At 46.9% G+C, this 19,705-nt stretch overlaps 3 protein-coding genes across 3 annotated transcripts; all 3 read right to left on the bottom strand.

Moving 5' to 3' along the window:
- Positions 1 to 164: 164 nt before the first annotated feature.
- Positions 165 to 3,378, bottom strand: BO85DRAFT_410369 (putative transcription factor (Snd1/p100)). The gene is made up of 2 exons (XM_025657477.1): positions 3,111 to 3,378; positions 165 to 2,887 (listed from the first exon to the last, which is right to left on the bottom strand). The coding sequence occupies exons 1-2, from the start codon at positions 3,246 to 3,248 to the stop codon at positions 374 to 376; spliced, it is 2,652 nt and encodes an 883-aa protein (XP_025520868.1). The 5' UTR covers positions 3,249 to 3,378; the 3' UTR covers positions 165 to 373.
- A 323-nt stretch (positions 3,379 to 3,701) lies between these two features.
- On the bottom strand, positions 3,702 to 5,362 carry sod1 (superoxide dismutase SOD1). Its single transcript, XM_025654042.1, has 4 exons — positions 5,099 to 5,362; positions 4,410 to 4,741; positions 4,248 to 4,344; positions 3,702 to 4,177 (listed from the first exon to the last, which is right to left on the bottom strand). Exons 1-4 carry the CDS (start codon positions 5,109 to 5,111, stop codon positions 4,155 to 4,157), a joined length of 465 nt encoding a protein of 154 aa, XP_025520867.1. The 5' UTR covers positions 5,112 to 5,362; the 3' UTR covers positions 3,702 to 4,154.
- A 13,067-nt stretch (positions 5,363 to 18,429) lies between these two features.
- Positions 18,430 to 19,602, bottom strand: BO85DRAFT_455000 (sedoheptulose-7-phosphate:D-glyceraldehyde-3-phosphate transaldolase TAL1; the record flags this gene model as incomplete). The annotated part of the gene is made up of 4 exons (XM_025661358.1): positions 18,430 to 18,666; positions 18,720 to 19,103; positions 19,170 to 19,484; positions 19,564 to 19,602. 4 exons carry the CDS (start codon positions 19,600 to 19,602, stop codon positions 18,430 to 18,432), a joined length of 975 nt encoding a protein of 324 aa, XP_025520866.1.
- Positions 19,603 to 19,705: the final 103 nt, after the last annotated feature.

Genomic DNA, 19,705 nt, shown 5'->3' with positions numbered 1-19,705 from the left:
AAACACAAGGGGAATGGCGGGGATATGGCATAAAGGACAAGAAAATTGGGCTGACGCTGCAAAGTCGGGAAAGGCAGTTCGCCGCATCGGACAGTCGCGGAGATAACATCCGCTTATGTCATCTATGCACAGAGTTATGCAGAGCACAAAAAAACAGGAACGTTGCCAAAGATCCAACTTTTGGTATCCTTATTCAGAAAAACATATTTGAGAAATCCTAGACTAATGTAGCACAGCTCTTAAAAGCTGCCAATGTAAGAATGCCCAAAGCCACTAATTGCGTCGCTCATGGGAATCGACATAAAGCGCCATGTGGATAATTGTACAGACATCTTCTTCCACCACTCCAAACACAACACTATGAGTGTAACATTTAGTCCTCGGTCAGGTCGCCATACTCCCACATACCCCGTCGTTCCTGCTTCGCCTCCTCTTCTACGCTGCGGAGGTGGGACACTGTCTCAGTAGCGGCCCGCTCCCAGGCCTTCAGCTTCCTGGGCACCATGGCCAAACCCTCACGAACAATGTCGGCATTGATACTGTGATCCAGGTTCTTGGACTCGGTAGGGTCCAGCAAAGTGACGTGCAGGGTTCCGTCTGGAGACACGTAGTCGACGTTGGCAACAAGCTCACGGTTGTAGACTTGGTCTTCGAGGAAGCTGACTGCATCTTGCAGGTAATCTTCGGCACCAGGGAACTGGACAAAGGAGAGCACCGCATCAGCCGCCTGGGCGCGAAGCTTCTGAACGGAGAACTGCGGCTGGCTCAAGGGCCGGAGACGGGACCAGGGCAGGACCTCCGAGTTACCGAAGTCAATGTAAACAACCTCAGCCTGCTGGTTTTCACGGTCATTGCGACGGACCTTAGCGCGGTACCACTCGTTGTCCTCGGTGAACTTGGCGGCGACGAAGTCGCCCGCCTTGGGAGGTCCAGGGAGCGGAGTGTCGTTGGCCTTGTTGAGGTGGAACGAACGGAAAGCACTCATCAACTCCGTCAAGGCAGAGGTGCCTGTGCCAATCTGCTGGACCTTAACGCGGCCAGTAGTAGGGTCGACATAGGTGACCATCACATCGCGGTAGTCCTTGCGACGCTGGGCAACCTCGGTGTCAGTGTTGTTGTTGCTGTTGGCAGGCTCCTCCTCATCTTCAACGATGTCCTTGCTAGGGTCCCAGTCATGCCAGAGACCCTTGCGGGCCTCCTTAGCCCTTTGCTCCGCAGCAAAGTATTCAGTAGCATGACCAGACTGCTCAGCAGAGTAAGCGTGGACAGTAGCAAGTCCCTCCTCAAGGAGGACCTTGGTGAAGTTCTCCTTGTTCACATACAGAGTACCAATGAATCCACCGACCTTGTCAATGGTCTCCACGTCGATCTCAACATCACGCTGCATGCAGCGCTTGTTCGCAAGATCGTGAGCCTCCTGGCCGCAAGGCTCGGATGCCTCACCGGGGTTACGGGCAGACCGGGGAGCGCGGATACCCGACAAGACAAGAGTCAACTTGGCGTTCTCACGAGGAACCAGAACGGTGAATCGAGATCCTGACTTGACAAAGTCGACAATAGCCGGCACACGCTTCTGGCGCTGGAGAATGGAAACTTCCATCTTGGCCTTCTGAACGCTTTCCGAGTAATCCTGGTACTGCTTGGGCTTGGGGGGCTTGGCAGCCCACATGCCCTTGCCTTCGGCCTGGGCCTCTGCTTCAGCAAGCATGAGGTTGTCATACTCAGGAGACCTGTCCTCGTCATCCTGGCGGTGACGGATGACGGAAGCGTAACCCGCCTGGACAAGGGCCAGAGCGATGTTGGTGTTTCCTTGAACAACGGTGGCAACCTCCCTCTCCTCGTATCCCTCCGTAGCGGGCTTCTTGCCGTTAATAGTGACCTTGACGTGCTTTCCAATGAGTCTCTTGCGCACAAACTCCTTAGCATCGGCGGCAAAAGGAGCCTGCTTGGGATCAGACGGCTTCGGTTGCCTGACACTGCTGAGCTGGATCTTCTTCTCCTGACCGGCCTTGTTGCGAATAAAGAGCGTGTCTGCGTTCAGCACGCGGCCAACAACGTAGTCCTCGGCCCCGCCAGCAGGACCCTTGGGAGCAACTAGACCAGTGAAGATGCCCACTCTGGCGTCCTTGGCTACTTTCTCCGCACGGCGGAAAGCTGCCATCTCAGTACCAAGCAGGGCGGAGTGATGATCGTGGCAACGAGCCAGACCAGCTTCCAGCAGAAACTTGGCAACATTGCCGTTCGGGTGGAGAACACTAGCAATCAGTTGACCCTGAGGGGTGACGCCCAGAAGATTCACCTGGACCTTGCGCTGCAGAATCCTCGATTCGACGAACTGGAATGCTTCGTCTCCATACGGCTCTGCAGGCTGTTCCTTGCCGTCAGCCGTCACTCGCTTGGCTGCTGGGGCACGAACACCCGCCATGGCAGCGACAACCTGCAGGTGTTCCTCCGAAGAGAGGAGCAAACGGACGATCAGGCGGTCGCCGTTCAGAACCCTCTCGACGATACCTTCCAAGTGCTTATCCTTCCATTCGTCAACCAGCGCCTTAGGGTCAGACAGCTCATAAGTGGTCTCTGTGCGACCACTCTCTGTGCCTGCCCATGTTCCCTTGCCCTCCGTCTGGGCATGCTCCTCCAATGCACGGAGTCGTTGCAGGTACGCCACAGTCTCTTCAGACTCGTCGCTGCGCTTGCCAGCCTCTTCGCGGACGCGAGTCCATCCTTCCTGGACGCTGATGTCGGGGAGGGAGACGTCGAAGGTCGGGAGTTTGATTGTACCGTAGTCGCGCTTAGCACCGGTAGGGATGGTGTACAGGATTTGAAATTGTACGACTTTTCCGACTAGGAGCTCGCGGAGAAACTCTCGGGAATGGAAGCCGTACGGCTGCAGAAAGAGAACAGCGGAAGTTAGCAAGTTGTTGATAAATAGATTAAGCGGTGCTAATTTAAACAAGACAAGGTCGAGTCCAACCCAGTCAAGAATGTTAGATTTCGGAAGGAATGCAGCCAATTGTCCCCGATGTAGAGGCCACCTATCCAGGCAGAAAAGAAACGGTTGTACCGCGCATTGACATTGTATTTGAAGACACAAATAATAACGAACTCACCTCATCTCCCTCTCTGCGTAGCCTCGGCGCGGAGACATATGCAAGACTAAGGATACGTTCCTGGCCTGGGTTGTTGATATGCGACAGCACCACCGTGTCGCCGGACAGGACAGATTTCACGCGGGCTTCCAGAGGCATGCTGGCAAGCGACAGGCGAGACCAGAAATTGACGAGACGGGGTTAAAGAGGCAGAAGCAATTAAGGAGAAAGGGGTGTAAGTAATGAATTATGAGAAGGGGACAAGAAAAAAAGACCGAATGAATGATAGGGGAAAGGGAGAAGAAGACAGTCGGACTACTTCCATTGAGGCCAGGTACAGCAGTCCGAGCGGCCAATCGCGCTCGGGCGGGCACCTGACTTTTGTGGGGGAGTTCGACTCCGGCCTCGACAGAGCTTCGCTCCTGCAACTATCCGCACCGTTGTCTGCATATCATCATAGTTTAGCTTTTGAATCCCAGTGATCAAGAAGAGTGAATCTTTCTATAATCAGTGACTCTTTCACGACCACATTCAATGAAATACAAGCTTCCCTGGATCTCCGTCACTGCAGGAAAAACCACTTCACCAAAGATGCTTCACCAACTGCCAAAATTGAGCTGCAGCATAAACAATTGTCTACTCAATGTTTCTGGCGACGAGCGCTGTGCTAATTGATCAAACTTGGGCATGTCTGTTGGCTCGCCTCAAGTCCATGTGTTCCGTGACACCAATTATGTAGCTGTAAGCGCTAGAATCACCCTAGGCCGCAACGAGTACAATCACAAAGGAGACGATGATGAGACTGTGCATCTTGACATGTACTACTTGGACGTCAAAGTAGAAAGCTAATTCTTCCAGTGAAATTGTTACATTCTGTACTACCCACAGCAGAGGTAATCAGCGCTTCGATACAGTCTGGCAGAAATGCCGGTTATCATAACAGTTGGCATCAAGTCATTCGTGCATTCATTTTATTCCTGTTGTCGACAAGATAATGGCAGACTACTCATTCTGTTCTAGCCCTTCACATCCTAGTCGAACAGCTCTGGAGACTGAGTTAGGCACTTAAGCGGCAATGCCGATGACACCTGTGACAGACGAGATCAGTAAACAATGTTGTTTGTGTGAGAAGGGGTATCTTGATAGGGACATGCTTACCGCAGGCGGGACGAGGACCAGCGTTACCGGTCTTCTTGGACTCCTCGTTGCCACCACGGCCGAGGTCATCAGTACCAGCGTGGACGACCAGGGTCCGCTGTATGCATTGCATTAGCATCTTTACAGAAACAGCCAGGAAGAAGGGCAGGGATGAAAACGTACGCCCAGGACGCTCTCGGCACCGATGAGCTTCACCAGCTTGTCCTGCTTGGAGCCAACGGCGTTACCCTCGGCATCGGTCTTGAAGTTGCCAAGGTCACCGACGTGACGCTCGTCGTCCTCGGGAGCACCGTGGGTCTTGCCGAAGGGGTTGAAGTGAGGGCCAGCGGAGGTGCAGCCGTTGGTGTTGTCACCAAACTGGTGGACGTGGAAGCCACGCTCAGCGTTGGCGTCGTGGCCAGTGATGTTCCAGGAGATGGTGGTGGGGGTGTTCTCGTTGGCCTGCTCGAAAGTGACAGTGCCGGAGACCTTGGAGTCTCCACGGATAACAGCGACTAAGAGATGGATGTCAGCCCATGATTTTCATCGATGGAAACCTTCCAGAACCACGAGATCCAGCGATCACTGGCCATCAACCAGACTTTGATTGTGGTACTATTAATACGAAAGATAAAACAAAGCTCCAGCTGACGGGGACGAATAAGCTGGCAGATGTCACCGAATCCCCCTGAGCTTGCTGGGCTGGCAAACAGGGTCCCCAGATCGTGATAGGTGCAGGAGGGATCGCAAGGTGCTCAAATCTGCTCACTCAAGGTCCCCGGCCACGGTCGATCGTGGATCCGTGGAGGGGGATTAAGGCCAATAGCAGGATAGGAAAACCAAAAGGGCTGAAGAAAAGTGCAGGTACCTACCAGCCTTGACCATTTTGACGGTTTTTGAAGATTGGATTACCTTGGATCTAGGGGTAAATTCAAGATTTTGGAGAGGATGATGGGGAGGGAAAGAGGAGAGGGAAGAAGAGAACGAGGGGTAAATAATGAGCGACCCAACAGAACAGCAGCAGCAGCAGCAGGAGCAGCAGCGGACACCGAATCAGTCAGAGTGCCTCGCTCGTTGCTCCCCAGTGGATTCGATGGGCTTCCAATGTCGGTCTTTCCCTCCATCGGAAGCTCACCAAAAACCCCCCACCTGGCGGGGTTCTTCGGAATGACGTTTTGCTGCTGTATTCCACCTTCCCGAACCAGCTTTGGGGGGGCACCACAGTAGCTTTTCCTTCCGCGATTCATAAGCAGGTCGGGTCCAGACTGCTTCTGTACATTATGATTGGTGTATCATTGAGGTTACTCGGGGGTAAATGAGAAAGCTTTCTCCGAGGCTCAGTTGTCTCATGGATGGGGAAAGAGGGGAACAGATCACCTCCAGAATGCTACTGTGTACTTTTCACTTTGTTGTCAAGACCCTGGACCTTTCCCGCGGGTTGCAACGAACTGCAGCGGAAGGTGCAGATAACTAAGGTAAGGTAAAGTAAGTATCGATCTGTATCACGCAAACCCCACTTGCCGTGTGTATTATTTCTCGCGTTACTCATAACTCCCTACTTCCACCACCACTATCACAAATCACCTCATCGCTCTCGTCATTCGCTTATGTTTGTCCTTATCTTGGGAATGTTTACCGGACTACGGAGTTGCTGTCGTGGAATACTGTGTATCAATCCGTGTAGGTCATTACTAAATCAAGACGCTTGAAGCTATCCGCTTGCGGTAGGTAGTCCCAATACAGCTCTCCCGATAGTACTGACCTCGCTTAAGAGTTCGGCATAAATCTACAAAAAGCTACAACGGTCTTTTCATAAACCTCTGCCCATGCTGACAACGTAATGGACAAATCTCATACTGTAGATGCTCGAAGTCTGCACATTATGGGCATCTCTCATGGTGCCGCTACCTAAGCATCGCTCTTCAGCGACCTTTTTAGATCACAACGAGACTACTATCATGTCCGGGGCTTCATTCATAGCATTGCTCCGTCGTTCCTACTTTGAAGGACGTTCCTACCAGCTTCGATCCCATCGGTGTAAATAATCTTCATATGCTCTGTGATAGCCGGAGGTCAAAGGATGCTACAAACATCGAAAACCAATGATCGTCAATGCCCCAAGGACTGTGTCCGAATGGACTTGCCTAGGTACCTGCCTTTTAAGCCATTTAGGGTGCGTGGTGCAACCTCCATGAGGCCCTGGTCCCGTTCACTCGGCGTATGTTATGGCAATAGGCCGAATTCTTTGAGTACAATAGCCGTTACGGCAGAGAATATGAAGGTTTTGATCACCCGCAAGATCCGAGAGTCTTTCCTGTAGGATTTCTATTTGAAGAATTCGCCTGATCCTCGAACATATTAGTAAAATTCTCATTAAGCCAAGTCATTACCTAGTATAAGGTAAAGCACAATGTTCCAGGGTAATTAGCAGTCTAACGTTATGTGCTTCTATCAGGCGTTCCAGGTTCACAGATAGTCACCCGGCACCGTCCAGTTATCCAAGCTCGCAACCCTAACTCGCTATGACGGTCATGATCGTGTATGACCCGCTCGTTTCCCGAAGTAGAATCCTTTGAACCTGTTATTCTCATGCTTTGATTCTTACACGCCGTTCACTACCTCCAAAGTTAGGGCAATTGCGGCTTGATCAAGCCCAACCGTTGAATGCATCTCAGTGCACGCATCCCAGTGCACGAGAGCATCTTGATATTCAACGAGTGCTTCAAAAGGATCTACTAACTCAAATATTGCTTACCGTTCACTCCTTTTGTTCACCTTTTCTGTTGAATCCTTGGAATTTTGAGATATGAGTGTTCACTTGTTGGCTTTCTGCTGGGCTATATAAATCCCGTTCTCCTTCCACCCAACTCTCTCCTTTTCTTCTTCTCTCTATCATCTAATTATCAGACGATTATATATAACAATCTTCTATTATACTTATATAATATTTTTCATTATCGACCGATTACCTGGTCTATCATACTCAGATGATGGTCACATCCACCGATTATCTGGTGCAAGGCCTTGTGCCCTGAAACATCCGCGAACGAAAATCTCAAGCAGAAAGCTCGGTCGAAGGTAGAAGAAGAAACTCGGGGGCCTATTTATGATGTCCTCCGAAAGCAACCAAAAATGAAGATGACAGAGAGTCTTCGGCAACAGGTTTTACTCTATCTGGTCCATACTCGAATTCGAAAAGAGACTCGCTATATCTGCCTATAAATCTCGACGCTTTAATTTCTCCGTCTGACGTACAGGGAGAGATTAACAGGGTAGTATCCATGACGTTGTACGGTATGTTGAAGAGACATCCTCCAGATCTCATTCTTTAGTTTAGCAATCCGGCTACTGGGGTTTATTCCGAGAGTCTTCTATCTACAGAGCTATCACTAACCGCTAGAGCTCAGATTACTCAAATGGCTCCAAACAAAGTCAGCAGCCAAGGACTGCAAATAAGAAAGGAGTTCCACAGCTCTAGAGACACCCTCCTTTTTTGGAATCAGTCGAACATGTTTGAAAGAGACTAAGCACGGCCATGGTGCTTGTCTCTGAACTCGCTCGACTGGCGGACAGGTGGGCTGAAATATCTCAGATGCATTACACGATGGATATTCGCCATAAGCTAGGGGAACTGTATAATGTGCTTGCTGCACTCTGTGACACTCTGAGGCATATACCGATCAAGCGAACCGCCGATGCTCAAATGCCAACGAACACTTCACTGGCACATTAGCTCGCCTTCCCAACATCCTGAGAACTAAATGGGCTCTTATCGACTCGCCTGGGCAACCAAAGTGACCCACAGCTACTACAACACTAGAGCTTTATCTTTTATACCTCAGTTGTCTATCTATCGGCCTTTGTTACTAAATTGCGTTTCTGGTGCTAGCAAACTTGTCACTGATGGACGTTACTATCAATATCTGAAAGGAAACAGACGATACTATACAAAGTGGGATAATCTTTCTTATCATCTCACAGAAGTATCATCGAAACCTCATCAAAGATACGCACCTGCAGGCGATGGTGAGGTAAATGTTCGGTGATACAGGGAACGGGGGTATGATGGATCCCACAACAACTTGAAATCGCCAGTTTCTCGAGTACTTTACACTGGATACTACACAATCTCCTTCGCAGCATGTCTTACCAGAGCAGGAGAAAGCGCTCACAGAATATCTCAACCCATCATTTTTCTTTTTCTTCATCTCACTACAGCTATCCTAGTCAGTATGGCCTTCTCCTTGGACTTTGAACGAAGAACAGAACACTGGGTGAGAGAAGTTACAATACTCACTCTTTCTTCCACCAAAGAGGAAATATTCTACTCCGAAGGATCAATCGGGAGTTCCATCTATCAACTGATGTTCGGTTGCTCTTAGAATCGGAATAAATGATAGAATGTCCCCGACAGTGCCTTGAATATTCACTCAAAGATAAATTATTGCTGCATCACATCGCGTTAACCTTACGGAAAACGAACACCCTCAGATCTCACAAATACAAGTCACAGTACACGAAGCGACTGTGGACGCAAAGGTATAGCTCTGGGTTTATCTTTGAAACACCCAATCCCAGAGACTGAAAGGTATCATTCAGAGAACGCTTATTGGTATTGAAATGGCCAATCAGTCCATGACTCAAATACTCTATCGATCATGTTTGGTATGTACTTCGTACTTTTCTGGGGGGGTGACACTGGATTCTAATATACTGAAGAACCTAGTAACTCTGCCACGCGTTCGCATCTCAAAACTACCGCATCGCTGCCAATCTTCAGGATGGACATTACAATGAGTTAACAGAAGCTTAGGTATGTGGCAAACTGGGGGCATGGCAGTGGACTCGATGGAAGAAGGACTATACGCTTACTATTGAACCTCAATAGCCAAGGAAGTATCGCTGGTTTGTCTCGTTGCAGGGCAATCTCAGCTATATCTTTTGCCTGAACCTTCTCGGCTCATGACTAGCCCTAACAAGAGTTCATGTGAACATGCTTGGAGCGAGCAATTCTGCACATCGTCGGTTCTTGCACGGGTACAGAGTACTTCGATCGCGACCATTAGACCATCGAGGATCTACTTCAATGTATACGTCGATCGAACAAAACGCAGAGCTTCGTGAAAGGCAATGCACTGTACACCTTATGGAAAGCTACACCATTCTCGACTATCCTGAATAACCTAATAATGAGATGGAATGGCCATGCTTTCTCCCGAAACCCCACACGATGAGGAAGACCAGGTATTAAATCCTCCAAACGATCTATTGCTCCATCGTTCGAGTAGCCTGACACTCATAAATTATCAAAGACAGTCCCGAGTTTCGACCCCAGAGCTCCATGGGAAGTTAATATTCTCGATAACGCTCAACAAGATGATCTCAACCTGATGAGTGGGATGATCCTACGCTTACCTTTGAGACCTCAGATCTGCAGATCGGCCAGTCTCAGCTCACATTCTTCGGTCGGCCTTGTTGATACTATCTCAGAGAGCTTGTGATTACTCGGTTTTTAATATTATGATAACAAGAGAAGGAACACTTAACAGACGTCCCGTCTCTGTTGACAATGATGTCGTCTGTGACTGAGCGGGCGGTAAGCTCACAAGCAAGCACAGGCGTGTACACAGGTGATTGTGCCTCGAGTACGGAGCAAACTGATCGAGGTAATTCAGAAGGAGAGAAGTCAGAAGACTAGATAGACCACCGAGCACTTCGGATGATCAATGCTCGATCGATCGCATAGCCCATTCTCTGTCGAGTATGTGCTGCGCTTCTTACTCAAATGGAAACCACATCGTTATCAACTACTATCCTCAACAAACAGAACTTGATGGGTGGAATGGTCCCACGCTTACTATTGAACTAATAACATCGAGGACAATCATCCTCAAATGGGCTTCTAGCACCTGGAAGGATCAATCGTTCACGGGAAATCGCACCGTGCTCAACTTTTCTACATAAGATCGATCTTGGTGCTTACCATCGAAACCTCGAGCCATCGGGAACTATACATTCAATCGGTTTCGATGATACGACGAACGATGAATGTATCACTTGCTCGATCGATGGGACAACCTTCTTCTCTCTGTTTTGATGTTCTCAGCGACACAAACAAAATAAGTGGCCTATTGAAGAGCTATCTCCTGATAGTAAGAAAGTCCAAGTACACGGTCATTCTTCAAAACATGCATGATGGCACTACGATCGTCATGCAGGTTGCATATACAGAGCCGTTGAAAATGCGTATGCAAGAGAAGATCCTCTTAACCACATTGCCACCCATATGATCTCTATCTGCTTATCTGTCGACGGACCAATGACAATCACAATAATACTTGCGGCACGTTACCTCACAAGCGTCTGAAGCAGTCCATGGCTCCTTTACTTATTACTAAGAATGAGAGAAAGGTCGAGCTCACTTGCAGCGCGAAAGGATCAATCAACTACTCACATTACGCCGTGATAGCGGTTCTACGATGATACTTCTCGGTCGGGAGTGTTATGTGGACGCTTACCCTGATAATAGTCATATCATTATACATGGCACTTACCAGAGATTCAGACGAGGAAATTGGTCGTCCTTATTATGACTACTGCTTACGAACAATCAAGGCAAGGAGAAAATAATCTCTTGAACTAACTGACTGCCGGGAAGATTCAGTTGACTTCGTTTACCCTCTTATTTATATCTGCTTCTCTGTCGACGATCGGGCATGGAGATGATCATGGCGCATTATCGCCTAGAACAAGTTCGGGGCAACGGATGTTTGTTCTTACTACTGCTGCTGCTTCTCACCAGCAGCGAAGGAAGAGTTGGTTTTGTTTTCTATCTTCCAAGAAGGCTTGGCCACAAAAACTGGGTCGCGAGTGTCACTCTTATCTCTTACGACCTCATACTTCGTTCCCGTCCATGGTCCGGGATGCTCATGATTATGAAAGTCACATTATCATTTGGGGTGGTGTTTAAGCCATTGATGGTTGACCTTGCCGTTACTGCTGCATCTTACTGAGAGCAATGAAAAGAAGAGGGTCAAACTCGCCTCAAGATTCAATCAACTACAAAGATTGAGCGTCGACTGTTGTATCATCTACTGTGGTCTCAATACCTCTTTATGGATGGTTTGGTACTTGAAACACTATGGCTCCTGCCAACATTCTTCGAAGCTTCCCTGAGGATAGGGCGAGCGAGCAAAAAGGCACTGGACTGGTATATGGGTTATCACTTGTGATAATCACATTAATATCCGTGGCGGACTTCCCACTAAAGCGGTTGTACCTAATATTATTGCTGCTGCTTACTGGCAGTTCAGAAAACAAAGATTGATGGTGTTTGTTTTCTATCATGCGAAAGACCCAATCAACTAAAAAGATCGGGTCGCGACTATCGCTCTATCCTTTGATCAGTCCGGTATATGGGTTATCAATATGATAATCACATTATGATCTCTTGACAGAGCTTCCAGCAGCAAATGCATGTTATTGCATGTCCAGCTCTCTCAGAACGCGGCCATATTCGATCTACCACAATTATTGGTCGCGAATTTATCCCCATCATTATCTCGTTCTTATAATTCTAATCAATGTTCGAACGTGTGATGTTATGATGAGAATAATCATCCGGATAATGTCAGTGACGAGTTGGGATCAACCGATGGTTGTTCTTTTTATTATTGCTTCTTAATAGCAAAGAGGAGATAGTCGACTCAGCGACAATTTCGCTCATGACTATTAGTCCACGAGAACATTAACCGGCGGAACTTATACCTAATATACTATATTAGAGCTCGGAAAATGGGCACACCTGTTGCTCATCGCGCCATTATCTGCCAAGACTTCGTGGCTATAATAATAACGGAGATCTCTGATAACCTTCTTCTCTCAGTCTTGAAAAGATATACCTAGTACATATACTGGGGCTCGGAAAATGGGCACATATCCTACTCATCGCGCCATTATCCGCAATACCGTGGCCAAAATCACAATATGACTCTTCGATAAGTCCTCCTTTCGAACCTGGGAATATATATCCTGGCCTGTATTTATGAGGGGGCGAAAACTCGCTTTATTGAACTCCACCCAGAAATCTACCTACAGAATTGCTCGTGGTATCGATTGCGACTATCTTTATTTGGACTATTTCGCTGTCCTTCTGGAAGAGGAAGCTTTGCTACATCTAGCCAATGCGGGCAAAGCACCCAGACTCTAATAGCCAAAGATAACATTCCACGGCCGGCTTCAAGAGCTTTCAAATGATAAAGAAATTCAACAAATGGAGTATACAATCCAATGCTTCGTGGACCGCATTCTTGAAGATGTCATATAATTGACAGACTCAGAAATGCATTGGCTCTTGCAACTGCTAACTACAATGGATATTTCCCTTCACATTACAAATTGTGCCGAGCATAATCCATTGATGTCAATCTTGATCTCCTCGCCGAAGCTATACGTACGAGAGCACATCATGGCCACTTCGGATTATATTAGAACTCAGAAAAAGGTCACATATTTTGCTCATCGCGACTTATCTGCCAATGCCAGGGCCGAAACGACAATGGCTCCGATAACCTTTCCGTTACTGCTTCTTCACAGCAAAAACGGAAAGCAAGAAGCCCACCACGACATTATCATAAATGATATCACAAAGAGAGAATTATCAGACAGACTTGCTACTGGTAATCAAAAGAAACAAGTCGATAGCATTTATACATGATCGCAAGGCCTATCTCCCACTCACTAATGGCCTGTTCAGTATATGGACATTGACGGCATAGCAAAGCTGTGTCCATGGCACGAGACGGGAAGAACCAATGATTTCTCTTCTTTTTTTATTTTTTCGACTTCTTAACGACAAAGACGAAGGAAGAAATCTACGACCTACTCGCTCATTGCTACTACACGTGATGATTTAGGCGACAGAAAAGATACAGTCGGATCAACATTACCAGTCCATCATCAATCTCAACATTTACTTCCCAATCAATGGTCTGGTTAATGGTACCGTGTGGACGCTAAAGACACTCGTTAAGTTTCAGCGCCATAATTTGGATCAATCGATCGTTGTCCGTCTTCTTATAACCAGTTTTAGTTCGCAACAACAGAGCAAGAAGAATTACCCGACGGGCTCGCTCGTTACTGGCGAAAACTTCGATTGTCAGTATATGCCACTAAGTATGGATACGAGACTTATTATCAGATACCAATAAGTCTAAATGTTTCTCTTTCAAACTGGCAGCACTAGCATAATCCGGCCAAAATCTGCCCATGCTGCCGGAAATATTATTGTCCCTACCATAAGGAAAAGAGACAAGAAGGCGATAAATCGCTCATATTCGAAACTACTACTACGTGCAATTATTCGAACTCTAACATATCATGATCTTGATGCAAGACTTACTTGCCATTACAACAGGGATGGTCTAGTTAGTATCCCCTGAGATACTAACAATATCACAACCAAACTCAACGATCCAGCCAACAAGGTGTTGCGATCGAATATTGACTGTTCCTATGATCATATTCAAGAATGCAGTCGCTCTCAACAATAACTGCTTCCCAGCAGCAATTTAATCGATGGCAGGAAATAACAAGCGATGATCCAATCGACAAGATAAAATATAATCGCGTCGCTATTATTACGCTATCATGCACCAAAATCTATGATCCCATCGTCTACTTCCTTTGCAATAGTAAGGGTAGCTAGTATCCACTAATATACTTACGAGATCAAAAATCACAATCGACGACAAGAGCTTGGATGAGCCTATGGCTGTCCTTACTATTTCATCTGCCACTACCACCTCTCCGTCGATGGCAGGACTACAATATTCCTGACATATCCAATGATACTGGGACCAAAAACTGGTTATCCACATATCACTTTACCTTAAGAACAGAACTATAAGGGGCGAAAAAAAAAGTATATTGATGGAAAGAAAAGAAAAATAACAAAAAGAAATACAATATGAAGAAAAAAAGAAATAAAGAAGAGGAATAAAGAGAAAACGAAGACGAAGAAAGTTCTACTTATTCCACCCAAGAATCCAATCAACACCTGATCATCGGGTCATGATCTTTGGAAGATGCGAAGGGTTATGTCGACCGTTTTATTCTGCGATCTTCCATGCAGAAACTATCATCTTTATCTTATATTATGACTCCATCTTTCCAATAGCAAGGGAAAGAGGACGAAAGCCCATCACAAGGTATAATGGGCTCGCTCATTACTACTGCAACTTACTCCACACGAGAATCCAATAAGCACCTTATTATCAAATTACTATGGATTGGATTACGTTCTGTCGCGTCTCGACTCCTTCCCAGGATATGCATTTCCAGATATCAACTTGTGAAATCCATTTACGCTGGCTATGATCAGGACTTACGATTTTGCCCATGATTACATCTGGCAATATTTTAGCCAAAAGTCACATTCTTGGCTGATGCGTAGGGTTGTGGTGGCCTTTCCTACTTCAGCGATCCGACGTTCCGAGGATGACTGTTCTCATCATTACTGAGTCTCTACTGTTGCTTCCCGACAGTAAAGGAAAGGGGACAAGATGTCACACACAAAGACACAATGGACCTTGCTCATCAAGACAAAATCCACTCGAGGGAACAGTTCACCAACCCACAATATAACTTAATGAAGAGCAACCCTTTCTTTACCTGTTTCCTGACGATGGGAAGAGCTGGAATACGATATCATCCTCAATGACACAGACGAAACCAAAGGATTGTTTATCGCTCCATTATCTTTCTGCTCCCAGTCCTTCTTCCTACCAGCAGAATAAGAAGAACAAAAGCATAATATATTCTCGCTCATCATGATTATACCAAATCCACGCGATGATCCTATCTACGAACCCATAGTATGATCGGATCAAGTATAGGGCTTACCCCTTCATTCTCTATCTACCTTTCTCTATCTCTTTCTTATCGATGGGCAGAGCTGTGATAGCTGCAGTACCGTCTTCAGCGATACCGCCTGGACCAACGCATGTTCAATACTTCATGATCTCTCTTCTATCGCTTTTCTACCTTCCTACCAGCAAAAAGAAGAGTAACAGAGACACGATATACTCGCTTATCACTATCACTTACACCACGCGAGAGCCCAATGAACAATATAATATATGATAGGATCGCGTATGCGGTTATCCCCTTTTGTCGAGGTTAACTATCCATCTATCCATAATCAGCCATGTTTTACCTATCGACTGATAGACGAAGTTATGCTGGCCTGTGTTATTCCTTATAAGACTAGCTGATTCCAGAGAATGGCGGTCTTTCGTTCAATATTTCTCGATGAAAGCAAAGAAAAGGAAAGAAAGAGGTCATAGAGCTACTTGCTCATCAGCAGGCTAGGCGGCTTACCTTATTGGCCGGCGGATGCGGTCACAATAATCATCTCTCTGACATTCCCCTTCGTGGTGGGGATGAAGAAGATGATGACGACCATGGTGCCCCCGGGATTTAACTTTATATCTTTGCCTTCTTTCTTATATACTGAAAGCGAAGATGATATCTACAATGGCATCTGGGATTTTATCTTTATCTCCCTGGTCTCTTTCCCATCGAAGATGTTGAAGAGAATGGCCACCATAGCGTCCGGAGTTTTACCCTTCATATATTTTGGTCTTCCTTCATTGTGAAATTAAAGACGACGTTTGGAGGGTTGAATTCCTATCTTTGGAACTCTCTTGCCTTTCCTTTCCGATAGCAATGATAAAGGCAATTTTTACAACGACGTCTAGGGTCGTTTTTCTGACATCTCTGGAAACTTCTCCGATGAAGAAGAAGATGATGACCGCCATGGCCTTGAACCTCCATATCTTTCTCTTCGCTTTTTCATTATAAAATCGAAGATTATATCTACAACTGGCATCGCGAACTTACAAATATTATCTCTCTTGTCTTTCCCTCTCGGAAATGAGGATATAGAAGAGGATAAACCCCGATAAAAGTTTTCGGAACCGCGATATAATAACCAATAACGGTGACTACCAGCGGGAAATGAAAGGGGACTTGGCGAAGGAGTGTACACTCACTCTTGTCTGTTCAACCTTCCGTCCCCGGATCAACTTGGACGGTTCACACTCTGATGTCTCCAACCTTCCTTCATCACGGAAAAAAATGAAGGAGAAGAATAGGAGAGAAGACATCTATGCCGGCGCCTGCTGTGTTTCATTCTCGATATCTCTCCGCCTTATTTTTATAATGGCGATGGTGAAGGTGACTTCTTCGATGGCGTCGGGGGTCTTATACAGTTTAACAACTCTATGACATCCTGAAAGATAGGGATGAAGAAGACGATCTTTACGAAGATATCGGGGTCTTCCCTTGCAGATCTTGGTCCTTTGATCGATGATGAAAACGGGAATGACCCCTTAGATGGGTGTGTGGGTTCTCATCTTTAAAATCTCTGGCTCTCCTTTTTCATAAGCGAGAATGAAGAAGAGCAGGAAGATATATCTGTCAACGCCTGGTGTTTCACACCAATATCTCTCTCTCTCTATCTTATTCTTTCAAGAACGAAGATGATGGATACTACCATGGTAGTACCTGCGATATACTATCCTTGATATTTCCCTTCTTTTCGATAAACAACTGGGATTAAGAAGACAGTTACTACGAAAGATATCCGGGTTTCGATGTATTATCTCTCCAGCCTTCGCTCGATGGTAAAAAAAAGCGGAAGTGACCCGTTCGATGCTGTGTGGGGGGTCTTACTATCTTCTATATCCCTCGTCTTCCTTTTCTATAATAACGACGAAGACGAAGACGATCACGATGGCGTCTGGGCTTTTAATATGATATATCTCCGGCCTTCGTTCGATTACAATAACGGTAAGAACGGCAGTGACCCGTTTTAATAAATGCCTGTGGTTTATTTTCTATATCCTTCGTCTTCTCTTTCTATGGGGACGACGACGACGAAGATGATGACGATCACGATGGCGTCTGGGGTTTTATTATCGATATCTCTCCGGCCTTCGTTTAATAATAAGAACGGCAGTGACGTGACCCATTTGATGGTATCCGTGGTTTTATCTCTAATATTGTGTGCTTTTCCGTTCTATGGTAAAGACGAAGAAGATAAATGATCACGATGGCGTCAGGGCTTTTATATTCGACATAACTTGTCTTTCTTTCCCTGATGAAGAAGAAGAAAGAGGAAAGTCCCTTATCGACAATGCCTGGGCCTTTAAACTATCAATCTCTACGCTTCCTCTGGTACCTCTATATCGAAGATGAAGACAAAAGATGATGTGACCACGGCGGCGCTGTCCGGGTTTACATTTTCCATCTACATTCCTCCTAGTCTCTCTTCCAAGAACAAACAAGGACAAAGGACAAGAAAAAGGGCGATGATGACATCCGGCATTACATTCATCCACTCTCGCCAATTGTTCTCTTCCCAGCTATAAATAAGGAAGACGAAGATGACTACGCTGTCGTCTGGGATTTTACATCTCTATATCTCTTGTCTTTTCCCAATTAAACAGGGACAGATAAAGATAATCTCTCTCTCTCTCTCTGGCCTGTTCTTCGACACCGAATCCTTTCACGAAATATACACAAAGGTGTCCCGGAATTATACTTACTTACCATCGACATCCTCCGATATCTCATTCGATACTAATGACGGAGGATGAAGATGAGGATGACTGGGCTTCTTGTGGCCCAAAGATGGACTGGTCTTGGCCCCCTTATAATATATATCGAAGAGTAAATTGAAGGCGCTCTTGAGCTATCGAGTTCAAGATCAGTCACCGTCGCTATCGCTATCGCTCTAGCTACATACTAATCACTCTACTGACACTATGCCTCTTCTCTCCCTCTGGTGCAGTTATGGGTCTCTTATGAAGGATGGCAGTAAGTCAGTCGATGGCATCAGGTGAAAGAGGCAGGCACCGATCATGTGATACTACCGGAATCTGAAGAGTCATGGTTTCAATTGATGATGTTGATGGTGGTGCGGCTTAAAGTGTCTTTAGACTTCGTACTCTAACTATTGCTGCCGTTCACATTAGATTATAGTATTACTTATATTACAATGGCAATTGGTAATGGCATATGATAATCATAATTCGTATCTACCCAAACGAATTTTTCAGGTCATCAATTTTACACATGGGAATAATAGTAAAAGAAAAAGGTCATCACAAAAATGCACACATCAGATCAGTCTCCCAATCTATGCCTGGATCTTCTGCTTCAGGATGTCCTTGAGGGTGACGGCGTCAGCGGCGAACTTGGAGATACCCTCACGCAGCTTCTCGACGGCCATGGCCTCCTCGTTGAAGTCGAAGCGGAAGAGAGCCTCGTCGTTGATGTAGGTCTTCTTGGGGATGTCGAGGCCGGCGGCGTTGGCGGCGTCGAGCTTCTTGGGGACGGCAGCGTTGGAGTTGAAGAGGTCCTCGAGGAGGTTGGGCTATATCATGTTAATTCATGTACCAGATATAGAGAATAATTGGCAAAACTTACGGAGATGGTCAGGTAGTCACAGCCAGCCAGCTCGGTGATCTCACCGGTGTTACGGAAAGAGGCACCCATGACAATGGTCTTGTAGCCGTGCTTCTTGTAGTAGTTGAAGATGCTCTGGACGGACTTGACACCGGGATCCTCCTCGGCGGTGTAGTCACGCTTGTGAGCGGCCTTGTACCAGTCGAGGATACGGCCAACGAAGGGAGAGATGAGGTAGGCACCAGCCTCAGCGGCAGCGATGGCCTGGACGGTGGAGAACATGAGAGTCAGGTTGCAGTTGATGCCGTGCTGGGACTGGAGGACCTGAGCGGCCTTGATACCCTCCCAGGTGGAGGCGATCTTGATGAGGATGCGGTCGCGGGAGATGCCGTTCTCCTCGTAGAGCTGCAGTAATTCGTCAGCAACTCGCATTCCGTTGCAAGTGTACGGAAATTGATGATTATGACATACCTTGATGATGTGGAGGGCCTTGTCAATAGAGGCCTGGGTGTCGAAAGAGAAGCGGGCATCGACCTCAGTGGAGACCTTGCCGGGGATGATCTCGAGGATCTTCTTGCCGAACTCGACCAGCAGACGGTCAAGGGTGGCATCAACCTGCTCGTCGAGGGTCTTGCCCTCAGCCTTACCCTTGGCGACGGCGGCATCGATGAGGCTGGCGTACTCGGGCTTCTTGGAGGCGGCGAGGATCAGGGAGGGGTTGGTGGTAGCATCCTGAGGCTTGTACTTGCCAATGGTGGCGAAGTCACCGGAGTCGCAGACGACGACCTAATTGATGAGAAGATGGGATGATTAGCGATGTTGTGAAGATGACACGGCGATGTCGGGAAAGCAATGAATGACTTACGGTGCCGGTGGCCTTGAGCTGCTCGAGAGAAGAAGACATGGTGGAGGTTGAGGATAAAAAGATGAAAGGTGATTCAAAGTAAGATGAGATGGGGGGAGAGGGGTATAGAGAGATTGGACAGATAATATGAAGAAGGAAGAGA

Source organism: Aspergillus piperis (genome assembly GCF_003184755.1).
Source record: "Aspergillus piperis CBS 112811 unplaced genomic scaffold BO85scaffold_1, whole genome shotgun sequence".
In the NCBI taxonomy this organism is placed as follows: Eukaryota; Fungi; Ascomycota; class Eurotiomycetes; order Eurotiales; family Aspergillaceae; genus Aspergillus; species Aspergillus piperis.
Note: the sequence above shows the minus strand (reverse complement) of the source record. Positions and strands in the feature narration are given on the sequence as shown.